The 23073-nt window shown below is 40.5% G+C and overlaps 1 protein-coding gene across 1 annotated transcript; it reads left to right on the top strand.

Moving 5' to 3' along the window:
- Positions 1-3377: 3377 nt before the first annotated feature.
- Positions 3378-22708, top strand: LOC127009940 (DNA N6-methyl adenine demethylase-like). Its single transcript, XM_050883477.1, has 6 exons — positions 3378-3445; positions 9343-9404; positions 10881-11902; positions 13884-14350; positions 16355-16432; positions 19955-22708. Exons 3-6 carry the CDS (start codon positions 10984-10986, stop codon positions 20015-20017), a joined length of 1527 nt encoding a protein of 508 aa, XP_050739434.1. The 5' UTR covers positions 3378-3445; positions 9343-9404; positions 10881-10983; the 3' UTR covers positions 20018-22708.
- Positions 22709-23073: the final 365 nt, after the last annotated feature.

Here is a 23073-nt window from a genome sequence, read left to right as displayed (position 1 = left end):
TTACAAAAAATACAGAATTGTGGATATTATTTTGAAAAACAATCCTTAGTTGGATATCTTAATCAGTTTATTTTAAAAAGCAGGATAACTTATTGCCCTCTTGTTTTTCATAGAAATCAAACTACAAGGATCATTTTACTTTTAAAACTCTACCACTCATGGTCATGTTCACACTTTCAGAAATGACTGTCAAAAAGATGAGGGACTTTATGCAGTCAGTGCTGACTCTTCATCAGTCAGCAGGACGCCAGCACTCACTATGCATCCTTCCAAAAGTGGTGGTCAAAAGGCTCTCATCAGATACTATTCAGAAGTACACTGAGAGACATAATAGGTAAGTGCTCCTGCCTTATTTTAAGCCATCTCCAACTTGTTTTCAGATTGAGTAAAACATTAATGAATCCAAGATCTCTGACTAATTTCATGTTCAGGCTCCAGAAACCAGGGAATGGAGATGGGTTACTGGGAGATGCTTGAAGTGTCAACAAGGTGAATGGGGAGAGTAGTGTGTCAAGGTTATGCTAGGTTTAGGTAGATTATAATTAGAAAAGGCGTGAGTGTGAGGCAGTGCCAGTGTGGCGTCCCTGTGGTTCCTCTGTCCCTACAGTTCTCATATCAATACGGCGCGTGCACGGCCAACCCACCAGTCTAGACTTCGCCCACATAAGCACGTGGATCAACTAACAACACACACACACACACACACACACACACACACACACACACACATGCATTGTCTTGAACACTGCTCTTCCTTCCATTAGGTATGTTTGATTCATGTGAATCACTCGCCATATAATTTCATACACACTTGGAAATGGTGAAATCATTTCTGTTTGACAGAAACATCTATCATGGGAACCTGGCGTGTGTGTGTGTGTTTGTTATAGTTGATCTACGTGCTTATGTGGGCGGAGTTTAGACTGGCGGGTTGGCCGCGCATGCATGTATTTACATAAGAACACACTGCCTGGCAACTCTGCGCCAGCCGCGGGGCACAGGTCTCCGTCCGCGCAACAAGTAGATACTACCCATCCGATGCAGCTGTGGAATAAACATAACATTAGTAGGATGTATGGCGAGCCAGGGACAGCAAGGCACACCTCTGGACATCCTGCAACATTAAATAAGCTTTAGTGAGCATGACACTCACATGATTACTGGTACATCGAGGAATGAGTCATACTGACACTGAAAGAAAACGTACCGTCATCAGGGAAAACGGTGTGTCATGGAGGCAGACCGTGACACAGTGATTGTGTTTATGGAAGACTTTTTTGGATCTAGTTAGGGAGATGGGACAAATTATGGAGTACAGTAAGTGGTAATGCACAAAATGCTCAGCTGACTTGGCTATTTGGATAAAAATGGGAAACAAAGAACTGACAAGTTTGCATGGGCACAGTTGATACTGTGAGTGCAAGAGATGGCCCATAGTAAAATATGAAGAAGGGACGATAGATTTCTTGAGAAAATGGGGGAACTGGAGCTTACAAGAATGGAGTGTATGGATAAGAGAAAAAAGGACTTGTTTACAGTGGCCACCCCCCTGAGTGAGTTCCATGGAATGGGGATCAGAATAGATAGATGAAATATTTCTTGTTTCTTTTGTTCCTATATATATTTTTTTCATATGTCATGGACCAGAAGACAAATGGTTTTTTTTTTCTTTTCAGATTTCAGAGTACAAATGATCCCAAGCCTAGTGTATCCCCTGTGAGCAAGGTTCCTCTTGAGAAGAATACACCAAGCATTCCCTTTGAGTCTCCGAAGAAAGATGAAAATTGGCTTGGAACACAGACTGCTGATGATAAGAAAGATATCTTGTCTGCAGATTACTCAACCTCCACCTCTACAAGCTTGAAGCCTCTCAGAACGGACAGCCAAGAGAAAGAAGAAAGTGAAAATGGACCAACTGAAGGAGAATCAGAATCCGATGGGAGTTCTTCTAATTCTGACTACCTACCAGACCTAAATGATCCCACATGTGGCAAGGAAGTCAAAACAAAAGTGGTGAAGTTACGTAGAAAGAGAAAAAAGGGCACACTAAAGGCACATCCAAAGTTAATGTCAACAGCAAGGAAAACATTTGAACATAAAGCCTTTTTGTATAAACTCTCCAGAGATTACATAAGAAACTCCAAAGCTACTAAAGAAATAGAGAATAAAGAATCTCCTTCACATCTCAAAGATAAGTTAGATCATCATAGTGTATCAACAGTCGGTGGTAATAACTTGTCCAGTGCGTTGCCTCGGTTATCTCCTTACAAACCATCAACAGCATCATCCCCAGGAAAAAAATCAACCATTGAAACTTCTAAGTCTAATTCAGAAATTATGAATATGAAAGTAAAGGAAAGTCTAGTGAGATATATTGAAAATGAAAGCTCAAATCCTCCATCTGACGATGCCATGGATTCAGGATTGGAATCCTTAAATACACTGGATGCTGCACCTAGTAGAGTAAATGCAAATAACCATGGTGAAAGATCTGAGTTGTTATGTGATTCTGATGAGTCTGATTCAACTGTCATTTTTGAAAATCCTCCCTCGCAGGATATCTGCCACATTGAGTCGGTTCATTCTTTGTCAGCAGAATCCAATGTTGATGACTGTGATGTGACAACAGTTGCTGAAAATGTCAACAGATCAAAAAGAAAAGACAGTTCCTTCGGAAACAATAATTCAGATGTAGGAAACAAGAAGCTGCGAAAAGATCAGCAAATTGTGCATTTAGAAAATGATGTGAATGAACATCCAATGGTAGTAATTCCCATGAATATTGCAAATCAACAGTACTGTTCAAGTAAACAGTCCTCAGTTCCCACCACCTCTCAAACACACAAGCCACTGCAAACCCAAACTGGTCCTGGGGTTTTGGCTAAGATCAGTCACACAGGTAACGCCACTCTCATGGTGAATAAGGACACTGCGCCCCAAGGGGAGGTTACTGTTGTAGATGTCCACTCGTATGAAAATACTAAGAACTCAGTTGAGAATATTGCTGGTACTATCCCAACATCTATTGAAAATGATAAGAACTCTGATGAAGATATTAGTGTAGTAGACAATGTCTCTGTAGAGGTTGGTAATCAAAATCAAACACCAAGTAGATTAAACCTTGATCCAGTCAGAGTTGATGATCAAGGAAAGAGTAGCAATGACCTGAATAAAGTGGCAACTAGTTCTATTGAAAAACCTCCAAAGTCCCTGAAACAAATGTCTGTTCAATTCCAAGAACTAACAACAACGAGGAATGATTTGGAAGATAAAATCAGGCAGGTTAAAGAGGAGTATAATAAGAAAATTGAAACACTGGAAGAGCAAAAGAAAGGGCTGGACATGAATATAAAAAAGTTGATAGATGCAATGAGTGGCTGGAAGGAGCTGTCTGAAGACGAGCAGCCTAGTGATCAACAGCGAGGTGCAGAGGCCATCTCTCCTGGTAAGTAGTTTTTAGTGTCACTAGACCTTAGCTGGCATGACAGTTTTAGTTTCCATTAACTTTTTACCGTTGGTGATGTTCAGGCCCCGCTCCACTGCCGCAGGGCCATCAACAATTATGATGTTAGCCTCAATAATAATCCTCGATATGCACTTATTCACAACATCGTAGTGAGTGAGTCTTAATTGCTTTTCATGGATAGCTTGCTCATAACCTTTAAATAAACTTGGCATCATTATAGTCACTTGGTCATGATTTGGTTTGTACAAATCATAATATCTTTCCTTTTTATACTGTCACAAATAACCATTATTTCATTTTCCATTTATCTGATATTTTCTTTATAGTATCACAATTTAATGTCCAATGATTATTTCCAACTAACAAAATATTTAACACTCAATTTATCTTAGAGTCTCAAACACCAATTAATAGCCATGATCGGTTATGTTACGAATTCTCTCAATTTCAGTCTGAAAAACTACACACATTGGTCATTTGCCGAGTGGTCGATTTCAGGCTTCTTGTACCTCATACAATTTATGCATTTCTTCTCAGTCATGGAGCACTCCTTCGATTTATGATCCCCAGCACATTTGAAAGATTTTGGGGCTCCTCCATTGTTCTTGGCAGTACAGTTGGCCTCAAGATGGCTGTATCTTTGACAATGATAACATATGACTGCATGGTATCTATCTCTCACAGTGTACACTCCCCATTCTAGTTTTATCTTGTCATGATGCTTGTGGATCAGCTTTCTAACAGTTTGGTCACATTTAAAAATATAGTGCATTGTGCCATCAGCAGCAGGCTTATTGAAAATCTTCTCAATTTTCCCCTCAATTTCCGGAATCGAGTGTAGGAACTCATTTCTGTTTACCAATGTCTCAGTTATTTTATCCCCAGTCTCCTCCATATGCACATTACAGAGCATGATCTTTGGCCTTAATTCTCCCACATTTTTTGTGCTAACTTGCTGTACATTTTCTAATTTCTGAGCTGCTTCATTCCTTATATTCTCATCATCAAAGTTCATAACAATGTTACCTCCATTTGTGAATCTTGAATCAGTAATCTGAATGCCTTGTAATGTCTGGGAAACTTCATTTTTCATCTCGGTAGCCTTTTTATCTTGATCAGAGGCCTTCACGACAAGGAGATGCTTCTTCCTCTGCTTTGCTACATCAGCCCAACTGGCACCAGATAACTGTCTTGTCAGTGCAAAGCTCATCTGCCACCTCGCCCAACTTCTCTTTCACACTGAGCGCCAGAGTTTCAACTTCATCTTTCACAAATAATATTTCTTTAGATAATTCTTGCTTAAATTCATCCAATTTCTCCTCAATATTGGTTGCTAAAGATGCCTTGTGTAAGCATGGCAAACACACCCAGATTATTTTGGGTATAGTATCCTGCTTGTTCCCTGTCAGATGAGCACACTTCACATGACACCACTTAGGGCACGAACAGCATGCAATCCCCTTATCGCCTGCAAAGTCTTGACAAACACAACACACATCTCTCAAGAGTTCTGCTCCTGCTGCTTGCCATTGTCGAGTCAGCAGTTTCAGGAGTGCACACAAAACATGTCCATCCGTTCCTACTGTCACTCATCTGAAGAAAAAAAATGGATTATGGCCAAGGATTTTCCAAAATACGTATGCAAGGTCAGTTTCATTTTCAGAGGTCTCTTGAAAGTCTGTCATAGGTTTTCAACCATTTTCACACCAAATATCACCCTGAGTTACCAGATCATTGGCCTGTATTCCTGTTAATCTGATGCTTAATATAGAAGAGTACTAATATATCAAGAAGAATTCGTCCTTGTACTTTGCAAGAATAAGGGCGCTCGTCACATTTCAAAATGAATATATGCTTAATCTCACTCCTGGCCTTATTGCTACTACATGCCAAAAAATGCGAGGAGGAAGAAGCATCTCCTTGTCATGAAGGCCTCTGATCAAGATAAAAAGGCTACCGAGATGAAAAATGAAGTTTCCTAGGCATTACAAGGCATTCAGATTACTGATTCAAGATTCACAAATGGAGGTAACATTGTTATGAACTTTGATGATGAGAATATAAGGAATGAAGCAGCTCAGAAATTAAAAAATGTAGAGCAAGTTAGCACAAAAAATGTGGGAATATCAACCCCTTCATTACTGACTCCGTAATCCCCATGTTTCCCACCCCCCCTCTCCCGCACCAAGTTGTTCGCGCTTCTCCTAATTTCGTGGGGGTAGTTTATATTTATCCTTACATCCATATTTAGTCATTTATGTATTTTTTTCTCGTGTTCTGATAGATTTTGTTCACGAGATGTATACTATTTAAATCAAAAGTCCAAAGCACTCATGTCATTCCTTGGTACATGAGGATGAACACCAGAAAAATCCTCAATTAGGGCAGGAACAGTGCCAGGACGATGATCAGCAAAGGATCAGCCACGAGTGTAAAGGAGTGCAGGGCTGTGTGGTGTTTCTTCATCGTCACCATTCTCATCACATTTTCCTCGTCACTACTCGCCTCACTGTCATTCTCTGGCAAATAGTCTTCATCCGAGTCACTTTTGAAGCCTTCTGATTGAGTTTCATTATCATCTGACTCTTGCAAGTCACCTTCAAGAGTCATATTGTGCTCAGAATCACTATCGGATGGAGAAGATGCCATGACGCGACACGTGGCAATCACACACTGCCCCGCCACCACCCCCAGGCTTCAGATTGTACCCCCCAAGGCCAATGTCCCCAACATCCTTGAAACACAAGGTGCCAACTGGTCAATTTGTCTCTATGTCCTAAAACCTATTCAAACCGAAAAAAATTAAGTCCTGTGTATTGTCAATGAGCGATGACATACGCATGTACTTCATCGGTTCCTTAGCCAAGATTTTATATGAAGTACAATGGTACGCTATCAGTAATCAAGGGGTTAAGGCCAAAGATCAAGCTCTGCAATGTGCTTAAGGAGGAGACCGGGGAGGTGGTGGCTGAGTGGTTAGTGTGCCGGTGCCGCATCTGGTAGATCCAGGAGGGACGCAGGTTCGAATCCTGGCCACCACACAGCTGGGATTTTTCAGTCACTGCTGAGTGGCCCAAGACTACCCACATGCTGCCCTGAAGACCACCTATCAACCCAGACTCTAGATTACCTCTCCAAAGAGGGGCTCCAAGATGAGCTCTGGGGGCAGTATGAGCCAAAACAAGATGGCGCCACTATAAACACTCGCCTGCGCCACAATGGGCTGGGCCGACCATTAGGCCCCGCCAGTGAAAAAGCCAAACGGCGCAATAGGCCGCGTATATATATATATATATATATATATATATATATATATATATATATATATATATATATATATATATAATTGAGACTGTTGAACAGGGACGAGTTCCTACACTCAATTCCTGGGGTTGTGGGGAAAATAGAGGAGATTTTCAATAAGCCTGCTGCTGATGGCACAATGCACTATATTTTGAAATGTGACCAAACTGTTAGGGAGCTGATCCACAAGCATCATGACAAGATAAAACTAGAATGGGGAGTGTACACTGTGAGAGATAGATACCATGCAGTCATATGTTATCATTGTCAAAGATACAGCCATCTTGAGGCCAACTGCTCTGCCAAGAATAATGGAGGAGCCCCAAAATCTTTCAAATGTGCTGGGGATCATAAATCAAGGGAGTGCACCATGGCTGAGAGGAAATGCATAAATTGTGTGAGGTACAAGAAGGCTGAAATCAACCACTCGGTGAATGACCAATGTGTGTAGTTCTACAGACCGAAATTGAGAGAATTCACAACATAACTGATCCTGGCTGTTAATTGGTGTTTGAAACTTGAAGATATATTGAGTGTTAAATGTTCAATGAGTTGGAAATAATCGTTGGACATTAGATTGTGATACTATAAAGAAAACATCAGCTAAATGGAAAATAAAATAATGGTTATTTGTCATAGGCTACTGTAACTATCCATGTAAACAATTAAGACTCGCTCAATCACTCACTACGACGTTGTGAATAAGTGCATATCGAGGATTATTATCGAGGCTAACATAATTGTTGACAGCCCTGCGGAGCGCTGCGCTGGCAGTGGAGCGGGGCCTGAAACCTCCTCAACGGTAACAGTAACAACTTGTTTGCCCGGGGATGGTGGCAGGGCATTTGGGTGTCCTGAAAAATTAAATGTTGCCTGCATGATAATGAGGTTAATGATGCTGTGGAGGAGGAGGAGAGAATAAGTGTGTGTGTCAAGAGGGAGTGTAGTTAGTGGGAATAAGCTGACTGATAGAACGTGGAAAAGATCAGTGAAAATTTGGCTTTGGTCAAATGAGCAGAGGGTAGTAAAATGTGATGCTCATTGAAGTGAATGCTTGTTACAGAAACTATTATAAAGGGGGGGGCTGTCTGTATACATATTACAGAGAGAGAATGTGTGTGTGTTTGTGTGTGCACGCATTTTTTTGTGTGTGTGCATCCTCACGGAGGTTTCATGAAAGTGCTTGAGGATTCAAATGAGAGCAGGTTGGGGTTGAAACGAAGGCTGGGGCTTTAATGGATGACCAGGCAGGTGTGGTGGCTGGTGATGGGGAAGCACAGAGTAGTAATAGTAGCAGTGTTCCTAGTAATAACAGCAGTAGCAACAGCAATATTAATATGATAGTGTTAGGTCACCTGTTGCCTTTGAAAGCTTTCTTGCATATGGGTTCTGAAGCTTTCAGAAATTCTTGTTATAAGAAATGTACATTTATTTCTGTTAAGGAACCTGACATGTAGAATAATTTATTTTTATTTTACAGTAAATATTGGTCAGCCTGCCTCCCAGGTGACAGCTGTGTCCCTAGACACCCCTTCCCTAACACCGACATCCCTCAACTCCCCAGTGCCAGTGAGCAACAGTGCAAACAGTCAAGTTTTGATGAACTCTTCTAGTGAAAAAATGTCTATTAATGTAATTTCTGCTGCCAACATAAGAAACTTTGGCACCAAAAGAAATGAATTAACTGAAAAGGTCAGTATATGTGCTCATAATAACATTGTATTGTCAAGTTTGCCCTACCATACTTTTGTTGATTCTTCCTTGTAACATTACAGTATGTGAACATCTTGGTTCTACTTACCACATGCTGCTATGGGATGACATTAGAGTTCATGCAATAATGACAAAATAAAGTACAGGTGCAACAAATTTTAAAAGTGCAAATTTGTTAAGAGCTGACATACACATACTTATCAGGTGATATTGATGCAGATGAAGAGTGGCAAAATTGAAAATAATAATTACTTATGCAGCAGAATAACTTAGTCCACTTTGGTGAAAAGCATTATTATTAGAATATTATTTAGTCTTCAGCAAAATCAATCAAAATCAAACATTTCCTTCAAGAGAGAACCATCAGAACCATAGCTGAATGGTTCATTGCTGTTATCCTTCCTCCTCATCCGAATTTCCACCCTAGAGTGGCCAGTGATAAAAATAATATGTAGAGGCACCAGATGATCCCCACAATCAGACAGCTGTTATCACCCATGGAGCAAGTTGACTGCCATTTGTCTGCCTTTCAGAACCTCTAAAGAATTCAACTGGAAATTTTTCATCATCTGCCTTTTGGTTTTAATAATTAAATTGTTTTAAAGATAAATAACTTACTTGCTCTTAGATTAAGCTTTTGTTGGGTCTTGTTGGGAAGAGGTGCCGCTCTATGAATTACTCCTGTTGGTGCTGAGTGCCAAATTCTGTAGTTGAAACTGGTCTGTCAAGTCTCACCTCTCTGAAACCCTACTGTGAGTCCATGACAGGCCCATTGCCACAGGGAGTCAAAGGGGGCCACTACATTTCAACTTTTATTTTTCCCAAAAATCTCAAATCATAATACTCATGTTTCACCACAGGCAGCTGCAGTTCCAGCTGATACTCCTCCCAGGATAGCACTGAGGAAAGTTCAAACAAAAAGGTGAGGTGTTACATATATTTGGGTGTTAATCAAGCCTTTAACCAACTTAACTCAGTGACTTACAAAATTTGGTCATTGTTTTTTATAGTGTCTGTAAAAGGAGAAAGCTGAAAGTAAATGTCAACAAAAGTAAAGTGATGGTTTGTGAGCGAAGTAGAAATGAGTTTGTAGATTTTGTATTCCCATATAGAGTGGGAACTGTATGTGAAAAAGAATGTAAAATAATTTTGAATGGTAAAGAAATGGAGGAGGTCAATGAGTTTTAAGTACCTTGGATCAGTTATGTGTAAACATGGTGGTATGGAGGGAGAGATAAAGAAAGGGCATTGCAAGGAAGAAGGGTGGTAGGGTCTTTGGGATGAATCATGAATGGCAGAAGTGTGAACATGGAAGTAAAGAGGGATTTGAGAAATACAATAATAGTATCAACCCTCACATATGCAAATGAAACGTTGGCCTGGAATTAAAGTCAGAGGTCTAGAGTGCAGGCAGTGGAAATGAGTTATATGAGGACTGCTTGTGGTGTGAGTAGAATGGATGGAATGAGTAATGAAAATGTGTACAAGTGTTTTGGAATGTGTCACAGGGGTGAAGGGAAGAAGTGAAGCGACAGACTTTAAAGTGGTTTGGTCACATGGAGCGAATGGAGGAGAGTAAGATGACCAGAAGGGTGTATGTGAGTGAGATAGAGGGAGGGAATGTTAGAGGACGACCTCCAGTGAAATGAAGGGATAGGGTGCAAGAGTACATTAGGGAGAGGGGGGAAAGATCCTTGAGAAACTTTGAGCAGGCAAGGAGGGAGTGTCTGGATAGAGAAAGTTGGAAACTCTTCTGCTGTGGCTATCCCCTGGTGTAGCTCCTAGGAGCAGGCGTCTATAAAATGATGATGATGAACCCAGGTGGTCAACTTTTCTTCATACCATTTGTGTTGCAAATTACTTGTTTTTGTTTTTTTCCCACTAAAATGTAGCAGGGCATTAGGGTTGAAGCCCCCATAGCATGGTGGATAAAGGCCTCCATTAGGGGGTAGTTTTAATCCAACATCAAATTTGATTCATTTTGATACTTGTAACCCATTTTGTTGTGCATGGTATCGGTGTGTGGCAGTGTGTCATGACAGTAACACGAGAACTCCCAGCTCGTAGCAAAACGGCAGGGAAAGACAGTGGAAAGATAAAGTGTAAAAAACTTTTATTGTCTCAGAAACAAGTAATTTGCTGTGTAAATAGTTATAACAAAGATGGGTAGATTGTTATGAGCTTTAAGAAAAATAGTGAAAGACCTGTAATTGTAGGCCTAGGAATTTTTTTTGAGAGAAGCTGAAGTTGTTATTTTTCTGAATTTGTTTTTTGCCTTGAACATATAGCTATGCATAATGAAAATCATAACAATTAAGTCTTATAAAGTTTTGTAGCTAAAGTAATTTACACATTAAGGTCTTTAAAATAATATAACAAATAGAAATTTCTATTTCAGGATTGTTGCACAAGCACCAACAACCGTCTTTTCCTCACAAGGTGGTTCAGGGAATTGTTCCTCTACATCTGATCCTCAAACTAGTCATCAGCCAAGACAAGGCATGTCAATCATAGACCAACCGTCACCTCCAAATGTTGTGGTAATTCCTGGCCAACAGACTCCGGTGTCTAGTCACACGGTGTGCCGTATGGCCCCTCGCCCACCCACCATTCAGGACCGTCCCGTTGTGATTGGGGGTAAAACAGAAAGACCCAACCGCATCAGCAATCCGGTGTCATTACCGGCAGGCCACAAAACTTCTCAAGAAACACCAGCGCAAAGTTTACGTTTCTATAGGCCACGAAAACCTATTCTTACAGCAATACAGCAGCCACACCACCACCACCAACAACAGCAGCAGCAGCAGCAGCCTAATCAACAACAACAACAGCAGAACCATCAACATCAGCAGCAAAACCAACAGCAACAACAGCACTACCACCAGCAACAACACCAGCACCACCACCAACAGCAGCAGCAGCAGAACCACCAACAGCAGCAGCAGCAAAACCAACAACAACAACAGCAGCAGCACCAACAACAACAACAACCACCACACCTGCAGCAATTGCAAATGCAGCAGCACCAGCACCACCAACAACAACACCAGCAATTGCAACATCAGCAACAACAAACACACCTGCAGCAACCACAACAAACATCACAGGGGATACAGGTGTCTGTACCATCATACCATCAACATGTTCAGGGAAGGCAGCAGCTTCTAAATCAGAAAAGTCAGTACCAGCAGCAGCAGTTCAGGCAAAATCAACAGCAACAACCACAGAATCAGCAGCAACATCAGCAACCACTAAATCAACAGCCACAGCAGCGACCACATAATCAACAGCCACAGGTTTCATTCCAGCCTTCTAGCAATACTCAGTTTGCACCAGAGGTTCACAATGCTCAAGCAGCATACATCCGGCAGTATCAGCAAGTGCAAGGACAGCCTCCAAGTATTTCTACAACAGTGAAAGGTAACAAAAATGAGTATTTCTATTAACCCCTTCAACACGAGGATGTGTATACTGTGTCCTTGCGTGCCCCGTACCATATCTGAGGATGCGCATACTGCGTCCTGGCTTGCTTTAGCTAATATACGAGTTATTTTATCTCTATATTTATGCTTTCATATCAGAATTATCAATTAATTTATGGTTCTTTATGTGCACCATTTAATTCTGCATGTTTTCATATATAACACATGATGATTATGTTGAGTTTATGGCTGAAAACTTGTTATATTCAATAGCGACATTTGAAATTTGGCGCGCACGGCGATCTCGGATATGGTGCGGGACACTGTTTTGAACCGGCCGTTGTGAACGGGTTAAATTCCATCCCCCATAACTGGCTCCATCTATACACTCTGTCCAGGTCTTTTTGCAGCTCCTCACAATCTTCCTCTGTTCTCTGTCCTCTGTCCTCCCTGTGTTTGTGTGTGTGTGTGTGTGTTTACCAAGTTGTGACATACAGGAAAAGAACTATGCTCGTGGCTGAAGTGGTAGCGTGCTGGGCCCACATTCACCACGTGATGGACGACACGAGTTCAAATCCCCACGCTACCACCTCGGATTTTTCAGTCACCACCAAGTGGCTTAAAACTACCCACATGCTGTTCTGAAGACCACTCATCAACCCGGACTCTAGAGGAAACCGTCCAAGAATCAAGAACGAGTTCCGGGGGGCAGCACGAGCCAAGAGAAGATGGCACCACTATAAACATTTGCCTGCGCCATGATGGGGTGGGGCCGAATACCATCCAGGCCCCTCAAGCCTGGCGCAATAGGTGGAGACGTAAAAAAAAAAAAAAAAAAAAATCCACGCTTACCAACTTTTCCTTAAAATCATGAATGTTTCTTGCACAAACCACCTCCTACAGTCTATTCCATAGCTCAATGCTTCTATTTGGGGAAGCTAAACTTTTTCACATCTCTCCTACACCTGGTCGCCCTCAACTTCTTTCCATGTCCTCTTGTTACTCTCTCGTTCCACACACACACAGGTCCTCTCTGTACAAATGCTCCACTCCGTTTGCCACCCTGTACACTGCTATCAGATCCCCTCTTTCTCTTCTTCTCTCCATGGTTGTGAGCCCCATGCTATTGAGTCTCTCCTCATAAATCCGATCTTGAAGTTCTGGTACCATCTTAGTTACCACTCTCTGCACTCTTTCCAGCTTCCTTATGTTTTTCTTTTTGTGAGGAGATCAGACCACTGCTGCATACTCCAACCTTGGCCTTATCATTGTGACTATTATTTTCCTCATCATCTCGTCCAAGTACACAAATGCTGTCCTTATGTTCCTCAGCAAATTTAGAGTTTGTCCCGTTATCTTGTTGATGTGTTTGTCCAGTGACATGTTCTCTGAAAGTCACTACCAAATCTTTTTCCTCATTCCTTTGCATATTGTCTCACTTCCCATCTTGTAATCATATTCGTATCTTCTGCCACTCCTACCAAACTCCATTTTTTTTGACATTTTCCAAGGTTGAACTCCATCTGCCATGTACCACTCCACTCCCATATTCTATCTAGGTCCCTTTGCAATGCCTCACAATTTTTTACATTATTCACATGTTTCAATAGTTTTGCATCATCTGCAAACAAACTCACATAGCTGGACATTCCATTCACCATATCATTTATATAAACAGCAAACATTATTGGTGCCAACACCGAACCTTGTGTGACTCCACTCATCACAGGGCACCAGTTGGAAACCCTGTCCCTGATTATCATCCTCATTTCCCTGTTAGTTATGAAGTCTTCCAGCCACTTAGTCAGTCCATCACCCACTCCAACCACATTTTTAATTTACCAAATTAGTCTAGTCTAGTGTGTGTGTGTGTGTGTACAGGAAGTCCAAGCTATGGCAGAGTAGAAGTAGTACATGATAGGTCATAAATTTGTTACTCCCCATAATACTTAGTAATTTATGAATTTCTTCCTAAACAGGAGGAGCTGCATCAGGTGCTTGCAGTGCACCAGGGAAGAGCAGTGGTGGTGACAGCTGGACCAATGCCCAAGTTGTACCAAATATCCCTATGGCTACCCACATTGCTACCTCAGCCACAAATAGAATTGTAGTATCTTCCCCCCAAAATATTAATTCATCAGTATTAATCAACACTGGCAATGATAAAGCAACGTACGCAATCAGTGTTCGACCCATGAACTCCTCGGGTAATCTGATTAAGTATGTTCATCAGGTCCAACCACTTGCTCCAGAAACAGGGGAGAAAACTGGTGGCCTTCCCCTCCAACCTGTCTCTAATTTCACAGTACCAAGTAACACTAGTAGGCTGATATCTGTCCAGTCTACTCAGACTTCTTCATTAAATAATGCAAGTATAAATCAACCAACGAGTGGCCCATCACCAGCGTCTGCACCTAATATAATTGGACTAGAGGAACCTGGTGAGGTAAGACTGAACCTTTCCTTGTACAGCCCATCCTTCCCATCCTTGTACTTTGCAGATTTGTAATTTGCAATTTTATTACTATGAAAAGCCTACTTAGAAAAATTGTAAATATGTATTGCTTCAAACTAAACTTTGTTTTGGGGTAATGCTCAATTTTAAGCGACAATGCCCATCCTTTGTATTCATTTTTTGTGAAGCAGAATCACAATGCATGGGCAGTAATGGGCCTCACCCACAGGTGTGCCATTTAGGCATCCAGGCTTGACTATAGCCTCTGGTTGCCTAATCTGCACATACTCCAGAAACATCTGACTTTTGCATGCAAATGATAGCCGAGGACCAGGCCTATGTATAATAATTGGTCTGGGGATGCATGAGTAGTCGAACCAATGGGAGCCAGGCCTAATACAGAATCAAGGTTTTAATAAGTTTTACTTAGTAGCTGTACCCCACCTGGTATGGTATGGCAGTCAGAGTGATTACATACCAAGACCAGCTGTTTCTGTCATATGCACGGTTAAGATAATTATAGTCAAATTAAACTTGGCTTTCCAGTTAAGTCTTGCCCCTTATGAGGGGCTTCAAATACACTCCACCTACCATCATTTCCATGACCAACTGGTATTGGCTGCTGGGTTTGATTGGTGGTGCCTTTTGATGACGTAGACACCCCTCCCCACACACAAACACTTACACACACGATTGAGATATAATGGAAATAATATATTATTTCCTTAGCAACAACAGCAGCTGCAGGCTCTTCCTGGCTTGATTGAAGATCTGGGCAGCATTTGGGTAATTTTTTTGCCACACAGTGATAGTTTAAAATTATCATCGTGCTGCAGTAGTACTTGAACCAAGGTCCTCAGGCCCACCACACCCACACGCTGAGCACTCAGCCACTGCCTTCCCAATGTGGTGATGGGTACACAAGCCCAGGTCCTCATGCCAATAATGCAGATGTTGATAACTGGATTTTTACTGCATGATTTTTCAATGGTTCTTACCATACATTTTCATAGTTTGTAAGGCAATATTTTGCCCATATTCTTGCCAAGTATAAGGATGGGCTTTATTTTTAATGTCATCAGAGAGTGATTTTGGTATCAGTTTAGTGGCATTTAGGGAAAAGGTTTCTTTAATTACTTGTAGGGAGTGTATTTGTCTTGTGTCTGATTAATCCAGATTTGCTGACCACTTCAGACTTTTTAATTGACCAAGACTTGCAACAGATACATGAGGAGTACAAATGGCCCAGGTTGTGTGGAGGCTTCTATGTGAGCTCTGATAGTGGCTGGTTCCCCTTTTCAGTTTTGACTGAATAGATCTGAACATACTGTAATTAGTATAGGATATACAACAAAGAAATGGAGTGGTTATGCAGTTGTTACAATTTATTTTAAAGAAGGAACCTTTGGTTCTTTAGCCTACCACTCTGAGGTCTTGATCCAAATAATATATGAGGAAAACAATTATTAACCCCTAAAGGATGGGCTAAAGGGCAATTTTCTGTTGGCAGAGCATGAGCTATGACCCTAAATTTTTATGAAATCAGTGTTCTTCAGCAATGCCCTGTGTGGCAATTTCAGACAAAAACAAAATAGTTCATAGCGCCTTAACACTGCCAATCTTTCATCTACTTGATGAAAGAAACAAGAAGACCCTCGGTTGCAGCACGGTGGAGGTGTGATGTTGGGAAGTACAAATGCCTCTTAACGGTATCTTTTGGCTGAACAGCAGATGATGGAAGTTCCCACACCCTGCCATCCTCCGACCAAGTGGGAATTCCCGCCAGCCGTGCTTTACGAGTTAAAAAATTGTGACATATCCTTTGGTCTTCATCATTATCACCATAGCTCAATACTCTATAGTGAATAGCGGGGATGGTTTATAATTGTTTTCTTTCCTGGAAAACCTGTTGTAGAGCAAGTTATTATGACATCTGACCTTAGGCACTAAGTATACATGCTGTCATTTTAAATGGATATTTTCTTTTGATTTCAGCCAATATGCAAAATGTGTGGAATGACCGGCATCTTCACATGTTGCAGTGATGTCATATATTGCAGCACAAATTGTCAGGTGAGTTGGTTTTGATCTTTATATTAGTTTTATATTATACTCAGCTCCTCTGTGTTGGTATAATATACATTCATTGCAACCCTTTTGTATTTTTCAATTCTAAATTTATCTTTTATTTTTTATGTCTTTGCATCATAAAGATATCTAGTAAAATAACCTGCTCAGTGCTAACTAGGGCTATATACTTTAAGCAGAAAACTTTCAACTCCTGAATTTCTTTGCACCAGCTCACTCTTATAGATACTTCAATTTCCTAGTCTTGTTTATCACATGAGATGTGATGTAGATAACCTTTCAAGAGGAGGGTATCAGGACACCTCTCCTCTCAAAATTGACCTATCTTTCGGCCACTCCTCTGAACACTTTCTATAGGAGCAGTGAGTAGCGGGCTTTTTTTTCCATTATTTTTTTTTGTTTTTTGCCCATGAGCTATTTCCTCTGCTGTAAAAAAAAAGTGTTCACACTATTGGAAATGGTTATCAATACTAAAAGGTCATCATGGAATTATTCAGTCGGAAATAATAATATCCAAAGAGCAAGAGAAGGAAGGAAGAGGAGGCCTGCTTATTTGTGGTAAACTGACATCATTGCATGAGTGGTGGTCCCGTCCAAACTTACCAGAAATAAATCTGAAGAATTGGTCAAAGAGCATGAATATTATGATGGTTGAAGGGAGCAGCAGTATGTTTATATCTGAGGAAGGCAATTTTGAAGGATTTTCCAGTGCCAACTGTATATAGGTTAGGTCAGTCAAGTCTTACAGGCATAGAGAATGTGGCAGAAAAGAACACCCAAGAACTACAGAACTACAAAAGAGTGTGGGGTCTTAGTTTGGGAGTTAAAGACTCAGAAGATAGAACAAAGAAAAGAAGATGAGAGAGCTGGAATTCAGTTTTTGGTTAGGTGTTGATACTTCCATCTTGAAAGCATTTATGCTCTAGGATGAAGATGATACAAGTAAAGCCAGGCTGTTCCATAGTTCACCAGCAGTATTGATTGATTCTTGCATAAAAAGATTAAGACACCATAGGGAAGCTGGAGTAGATCAAAGCCATATAATTATAAATTTATTGTCTATGGAGTACAGTCTCGTGCAAGAGGGTGGCAAGGGCAAGGTGGTGGTGGTGAGGTAATGAGGGTGCCAGTACTTGTAATTTACCCGCCCGCTGCGATTGGCTCGGATTTGGCCTTCACTGGTAGCCTGGTAACATATACTCCCAGGTTTTTCTCTGCTTCTGTGGTTGATAGTGGAGTGTTTCCCATGTGGTATTGGTATGCTGGATATCCCCTCCCAAGGTGCATGACTTTACATTTTTCTTCATTGAATTGTAGCGGCCACTTTTTGTTTCATTTCTGTAGCTTGGTGATGTTTTCTTGTTGGAAATCCGCAGTCAAAAGTTTAAAGCACCACACAAAAACTGAGGCGTGCTGCATGAGTTGGAAAAGCTGTCCTGTGTTTACTTGATGCATTAGGCACTCAACATTGTGCAAAGTTGTGCATTTGGGGTAACCAGTTGTGTTGAGATGGCCCCAGAAGACATTGAAGTATCTGCATGTGTGAATGCTTCTTTTAACTATTATTGCTACTCTCTGTAAAGGATTGCCTATGAGAGCTGCTTCAGGAATATTGTGAGCACCGTTGGCAGATTATCTTACTCAGAGCTGTGTATGTACTGGTTTCTGGCCCATAACTGTTGCCAAGAAGCACCAATAATTAGCCATTTAAACGATAACCATATATGAAGGCAGTTATTTGGGTGATGAAAGCAGTTTTTGGGGTCGGAAATCTGCAAATATAAAAGGCAGAGTACGACAGTCTGGCAATGTTGACTGTGAGGGAGCTATTGTGTGGCACTGGTGGGGAGTAACTGTTGTGCATGTGATGGGTCCTTGGATTGCAGGACTAGTTTTTGGTGGAGTTACAAGTTGCGTCTTGTGTGCGCAAATCTAAACTATCATTAAATTTGAAAAACATCATCACTATTCCCTGTGTGTGTCTATACGATTGTAGAATAATATCAAGCAGTGAGCACCTGTGTCCCTCTTGCCCTGCACCACTGAGGGTTTGCCTGAAGCATGCTTGTCAGTTAGCCGTGTTATTTTTGTTTATTTTACATTTTCATTGCATGTTAAACTTTTTTGTTTGCCTGACCAGCCCCATTGCTGCACTGATATATATATATATATATATATATATATATATATATATATATATATATATATATATATATATATATATATATATATATATATATATATATATATATATATATATATATATATATATTTTATATATATATACACACCCCTAATTTAATTTTTTACACGGGTAACCGTGTCATATGGAAAATGTGCCCTTAATTTAGATTCCACTGTATAAAGAAATCCTTACGAAAAAAACGTGCTAAATGGAGAGTCTGCTGTTTATTTATTTATATTTCTTTTATGTGCTAACATCCATTAATCCAACTCAAAGAAAGCCAACTTAAAGAAATTTTTCTGTATTCACATCACATTTTTTATTTATGTATGGAAGCATTTTTTTCCTACACAAGCCACTAAGCATTTTTTTTACTGCTAACTCACTCCTCTATTTGTCACACACACACACACACATATATATATATATATATATATATATATATATATATATATATATCTATATATATATATATATATATATATATATATATATATATATATATATATATATATATGAATGGAACGTAAAGACTGAAGAGTGAACTGTTGTCACAGCACCGTAGTCTGAGGTGTGCATTACTGTGTTCTGGGAACCTGCTTTCACACGCCAGGTCCAACTTCTTGGATAGTATATGATAGCTTAAGCATAGGAAACATTTGTCAGTGTCAGCAATATGCAGGCAACAGTTACAAGTACTGTCTTAATTAATTGATTAATTTTGAGTTAAAAAAAATATTAGGACTGTTACAGACAACTGTTTTGTTAATTTATAAGATCACTGATTATAATTATTGAATAGCCATAGTACTGTTCTCTACTGAGAAAAGTAATAAGCTATAAATTAACAAAACAACTGTCTGTGACCGTACTAATATTTTGAACTCAAAGTTAACTATAACTGACAGTATTTGTAACTGTTACCTGCATGTTCTCAATACTGATGACTGTTTCCTGTGTGTAGGCTATCATGTATTATCCACAAAATTAGACATGCTGTGAGACAGCAGGTTGCCAGAACATGATAATGCACACCTCAGACTAGGGCGCCAAGACTATAACATATCTGGCAGCGTCTGTCACGTTTCTTCTTGTACTGCCCCTTCTCCCACTACCCCACGAACCTTGTAATGTATCTCTGGGTGAATTGTATTGAACTATGAAATGTATTGTTGAACATGCCATTTGTGGCAATTGGGATAGACTAAGTGGATGAATTGCTGTTCCACGGGATTATCCACTTCCAAATTTTCAGATAAAGATTAATTTATATTCTTTCTGAGTTAGTCATTAATCTCTGTTTTTCTTTGCCTCACCAACAGGGAAATGACTGGATCAACCATGAGAAGAACTGCACCAATACCTCTATACCTGATACATCCTAAAATTAATATATATTATCTTATTCAGTGGCCTCGCATCCAACATGGGAATTTGTTCAGAGATCACATTACGTTAGTCAAAATCAGCATTGGGTGAGCAAAAGAACCTCCGAGAAAAATTCATATTGCCAGAGAATTTCTGAAAACTATGCTCAACCCTCAATTTCTCGGACAACATCCGGAGTCTGGCATTTGTCAGATGTATGCTAAGTGGAGTCCGGGAACCAAAATAGCATCCAGGTAAAAAATCTGTGGATCGGCTAAGTCTGGCAGTTGCCTTATGTATGCCAAGTCAACTCCTGGGATCCAAACAAAAGTCGGTATACAGCAGACTCCTTCCTCCAGTCAATGTCTGCAGCACTCTGGGTGGCCGCATGTTGTTATTGTGGTGGCGGTGAATGGGTTCACAAATTGGCTAAGCTCTCCCAGCATGTGAAGTTCAGGTCCTTTCCATGTGGGAATAAGGATTTCCACATGTATTCTTTTTCAGAGTTGTTGAACTCTTTTAATTTTATTTGATGTTTGTGTATTAGTACTTTACTCTCCTTGTCTGTGCCTTCAACGAAATGTCCACAGCAGGTCCAATTAGCTTCTTCTTTTGACATACATTCTTGTCTGTTTACACTCATCAGCTGAGTGTGTACTTGTACTTATGATCATTTTTATTTTCATTTATAGAACAAAGCATTTATTAGTGTAAAGAATTCACATGATATGATATGGGTTAATCCCTTCGTTACGGCCGGGCCAAAACAGCACCCCGCGCCGTATCCGGGATCGCCGCGCTCGCCAAATTTCAAATGCCGCTATTGAATATAACAAGTTTTCAGCCATATACTCAACATAATCATCATGTATTATATATGAAAACATGCAGAATTAAATGGTTCACATAAAGAAACATAAATTATTTGATAATTTTAAGATGTAATTTTTATTTTATTTTTTTATTTATTTTATTTTTTTTTTTTTTTTACATCGCGACCTATAGCGCCAGTAGGCTTCTTCCCGGTGGGGCCTGATGGTTGACCCAAGGCTTCTTCCCGGTGGGTCCTGATGGTCGGCCCAGCCCGTTCTGGCGCAGGGGAGTGTTTATAGTGGCGCCATCTTGCATTGGCTCATGCTGCCCTCCAGGAGCTCATCTTTAATCCTAGAATCTAGAGTACGGGTTGATAGGTGGTCTTCTGGACAGCATGTGGGTAGTTTTAAGCCACTCGGCGGCGGCTGAAAAATCCCAGCTTGGTGGCACTGGGCGGGGATTGAACTCGCATCCTCCTGAACGCGGTGCTGTTACTCTGTCGATTTGTATATTGGCTAAAGTGAGCCAGGACGCAGTATGCGCGTCCTCGGATATGGTATGGGGCATGCAAGGACGCAGTATACGCGTCCTCGTGTTGAAGGGGTTAAGCACCTAAAATCGAAAGAGAAAACGGCAGACACTTTGTGACCATCGCCATTGGTGCGTCCTTTGTTGACATGTAATGCATGTCTCCAAATAGCTTGTTTTAGTTAATCTCTTAGATGTGCTGCCTAAATGTGCTTGACAAAGTGTGGTAAAAGTCCAGGCCAGGTACTGAATTTTGACAATTGCCAGACTGAGTATTGTAAACGTTTCTGAATGGGCCGTGTCCCCAGACTAGCTATTTCTGGTTCCTGGGCTCTGTGGATCCTGAACCGGTGATCCCCCCCAAAAATGATGCTTTGGACATGAAATTCCCTGGACAATCACACTTTGGATGCAAGGCCACTGGTTACTGAAGAAATATATATATTTTTTTTATAAAGCAAGCATCTCAATAAGAAAATAACAAAAAAAAAAGAAAAGTCCACTCAGCTCTGTTGAATAATACAGAGTAGACTCATCAGTATAGGAGCAGATAGGATAGTTTGTTGGAAAGATTGTTTATGAATAGTAGGGAGTGGGAGGTAGAAGAGCCCTACCTGACACCTCTGTTGATAGATCTAGGGGTAGAACAGTGAACGTCTACCACAGCAGAGATAGATCAGGCTAAAAGGAAACTGGAGGTAAGAGAGTTGAGAGAGAGGGATAGTGTCTGTAGGAGGATAGTTTTGAAAGCAAAGATTTGTCACACTGTCGTAAACTTATGAGATGTCTAAGGCACCAGCAAAAGTTTCACCGAGATGGCTCAGAGAGGATGACCAGGAGTTGATTAGGGAGGCAAGATCTGTAGAGAGTCCCTTGCAGAATACATACTGGTGATAAGAAAGGTCAGAAATTAATAATGTTTAAGAACTTATGATCCTTTAATTTCTGCCTGGAAGCATGCTAAATCTATTCTTCAAGTCACCAAAAATCTTTTCACACATAGAAAATGCTACAACCTTGCTTTCTCTTCTTCCAGAGACTTTTAGCATTTAGCTAAGAATTTCTCAAACAATTTTACTTCATCTTTCCCATCTCTCCTTAGTCCTAACAGCTGCCCAGCTGTCACTTTTGTCTCTAAAGCTGAACTCTTCACCCAAATTTTCTCAGAAAATTCTACTCTTGTCATTCTAAAGCTTTTGATTCCAGGCAGAAATGTAAAGGTCATGATTAGCAAGAGAATTGTTTTGTTTTAGTTAGGCAAAGTATGGTTTTGTAAATTGTAGATTTTTTGTACATTTCAATGCTTATCTAGTACGTAATAACAAGTTTTGTACAAGATATTATTTTAACATAAATGATAATGCAAATATCAGATGTGTAAAATTTAACCCCTTTGGTGTGGAATGTTTTGACAGATTCCTCCCAGACTGCAAATCATGATTACTTTGTCAGCTTATGAAGTAAAAAGTTTTATGCCCAAGATTTTGAGCTTGAATTTATGCACGTTACACCCCAAACCAGAGCATACTAAACCAAACAGTTAAGAGCTTTTGCCTGTCAAAGTTGAAGAAAATACAGTAAATTAGAGGGAGGTGAGGGGCTCCCCTCATTGCCTGGGAAAGGACTGGAATCTTCCCTCCTGCCTATATCCAGCACTTAGTTTTAATAGGTCTGAAGGGGTCCACGTCACAAACAGGGTGGAGGACGTGGCCGCCACTTTGTGATTGTCATT

This window comes from Eriocheir sinensis, chromosome 4 (genome assembly GCF_024679095.1).
Source record: "Eriocheir sinensis breed Jianghai 21 chromosome 4, ASM2467909v1, whole genome shotgun sequence".
NCBI lineage: Eukaryota > Metazoa > Arthropoda > Malacostraca > Decapoda > Varunidae > Eriocheir > Eriocheir sinensis.
The sequence above is the reverse complement of the archived record's forward strand: the minus strand, read 5'-3'. Positions and strand labels throughout refer to the sequence as shown.

Bases quoted from the DNA above. Each gene is read 5' to 3' on its own strand.
- LOC127009940 (XM_050883477.1), top strand. From the start codon at position 10,984: ATGTCAATCATAGACCAACCGTCACCTCCAAATGTTGTGGTAATTCCT. The intron at 14,351-16,354 runs GTAAGACTGAAC...TTTTGATTTCAG, and splicing joins GACTAGAGGAACCTGGTGAG to CCAATATGCAAAATGTGTGG. The intron at 16,433-19,954 runs GTGAGTTGGTTT...CCTCACCAACAG, and splicing joins ATTGCAGCACAAATTGTCAG to GGAAATGACTGGATCAACCA.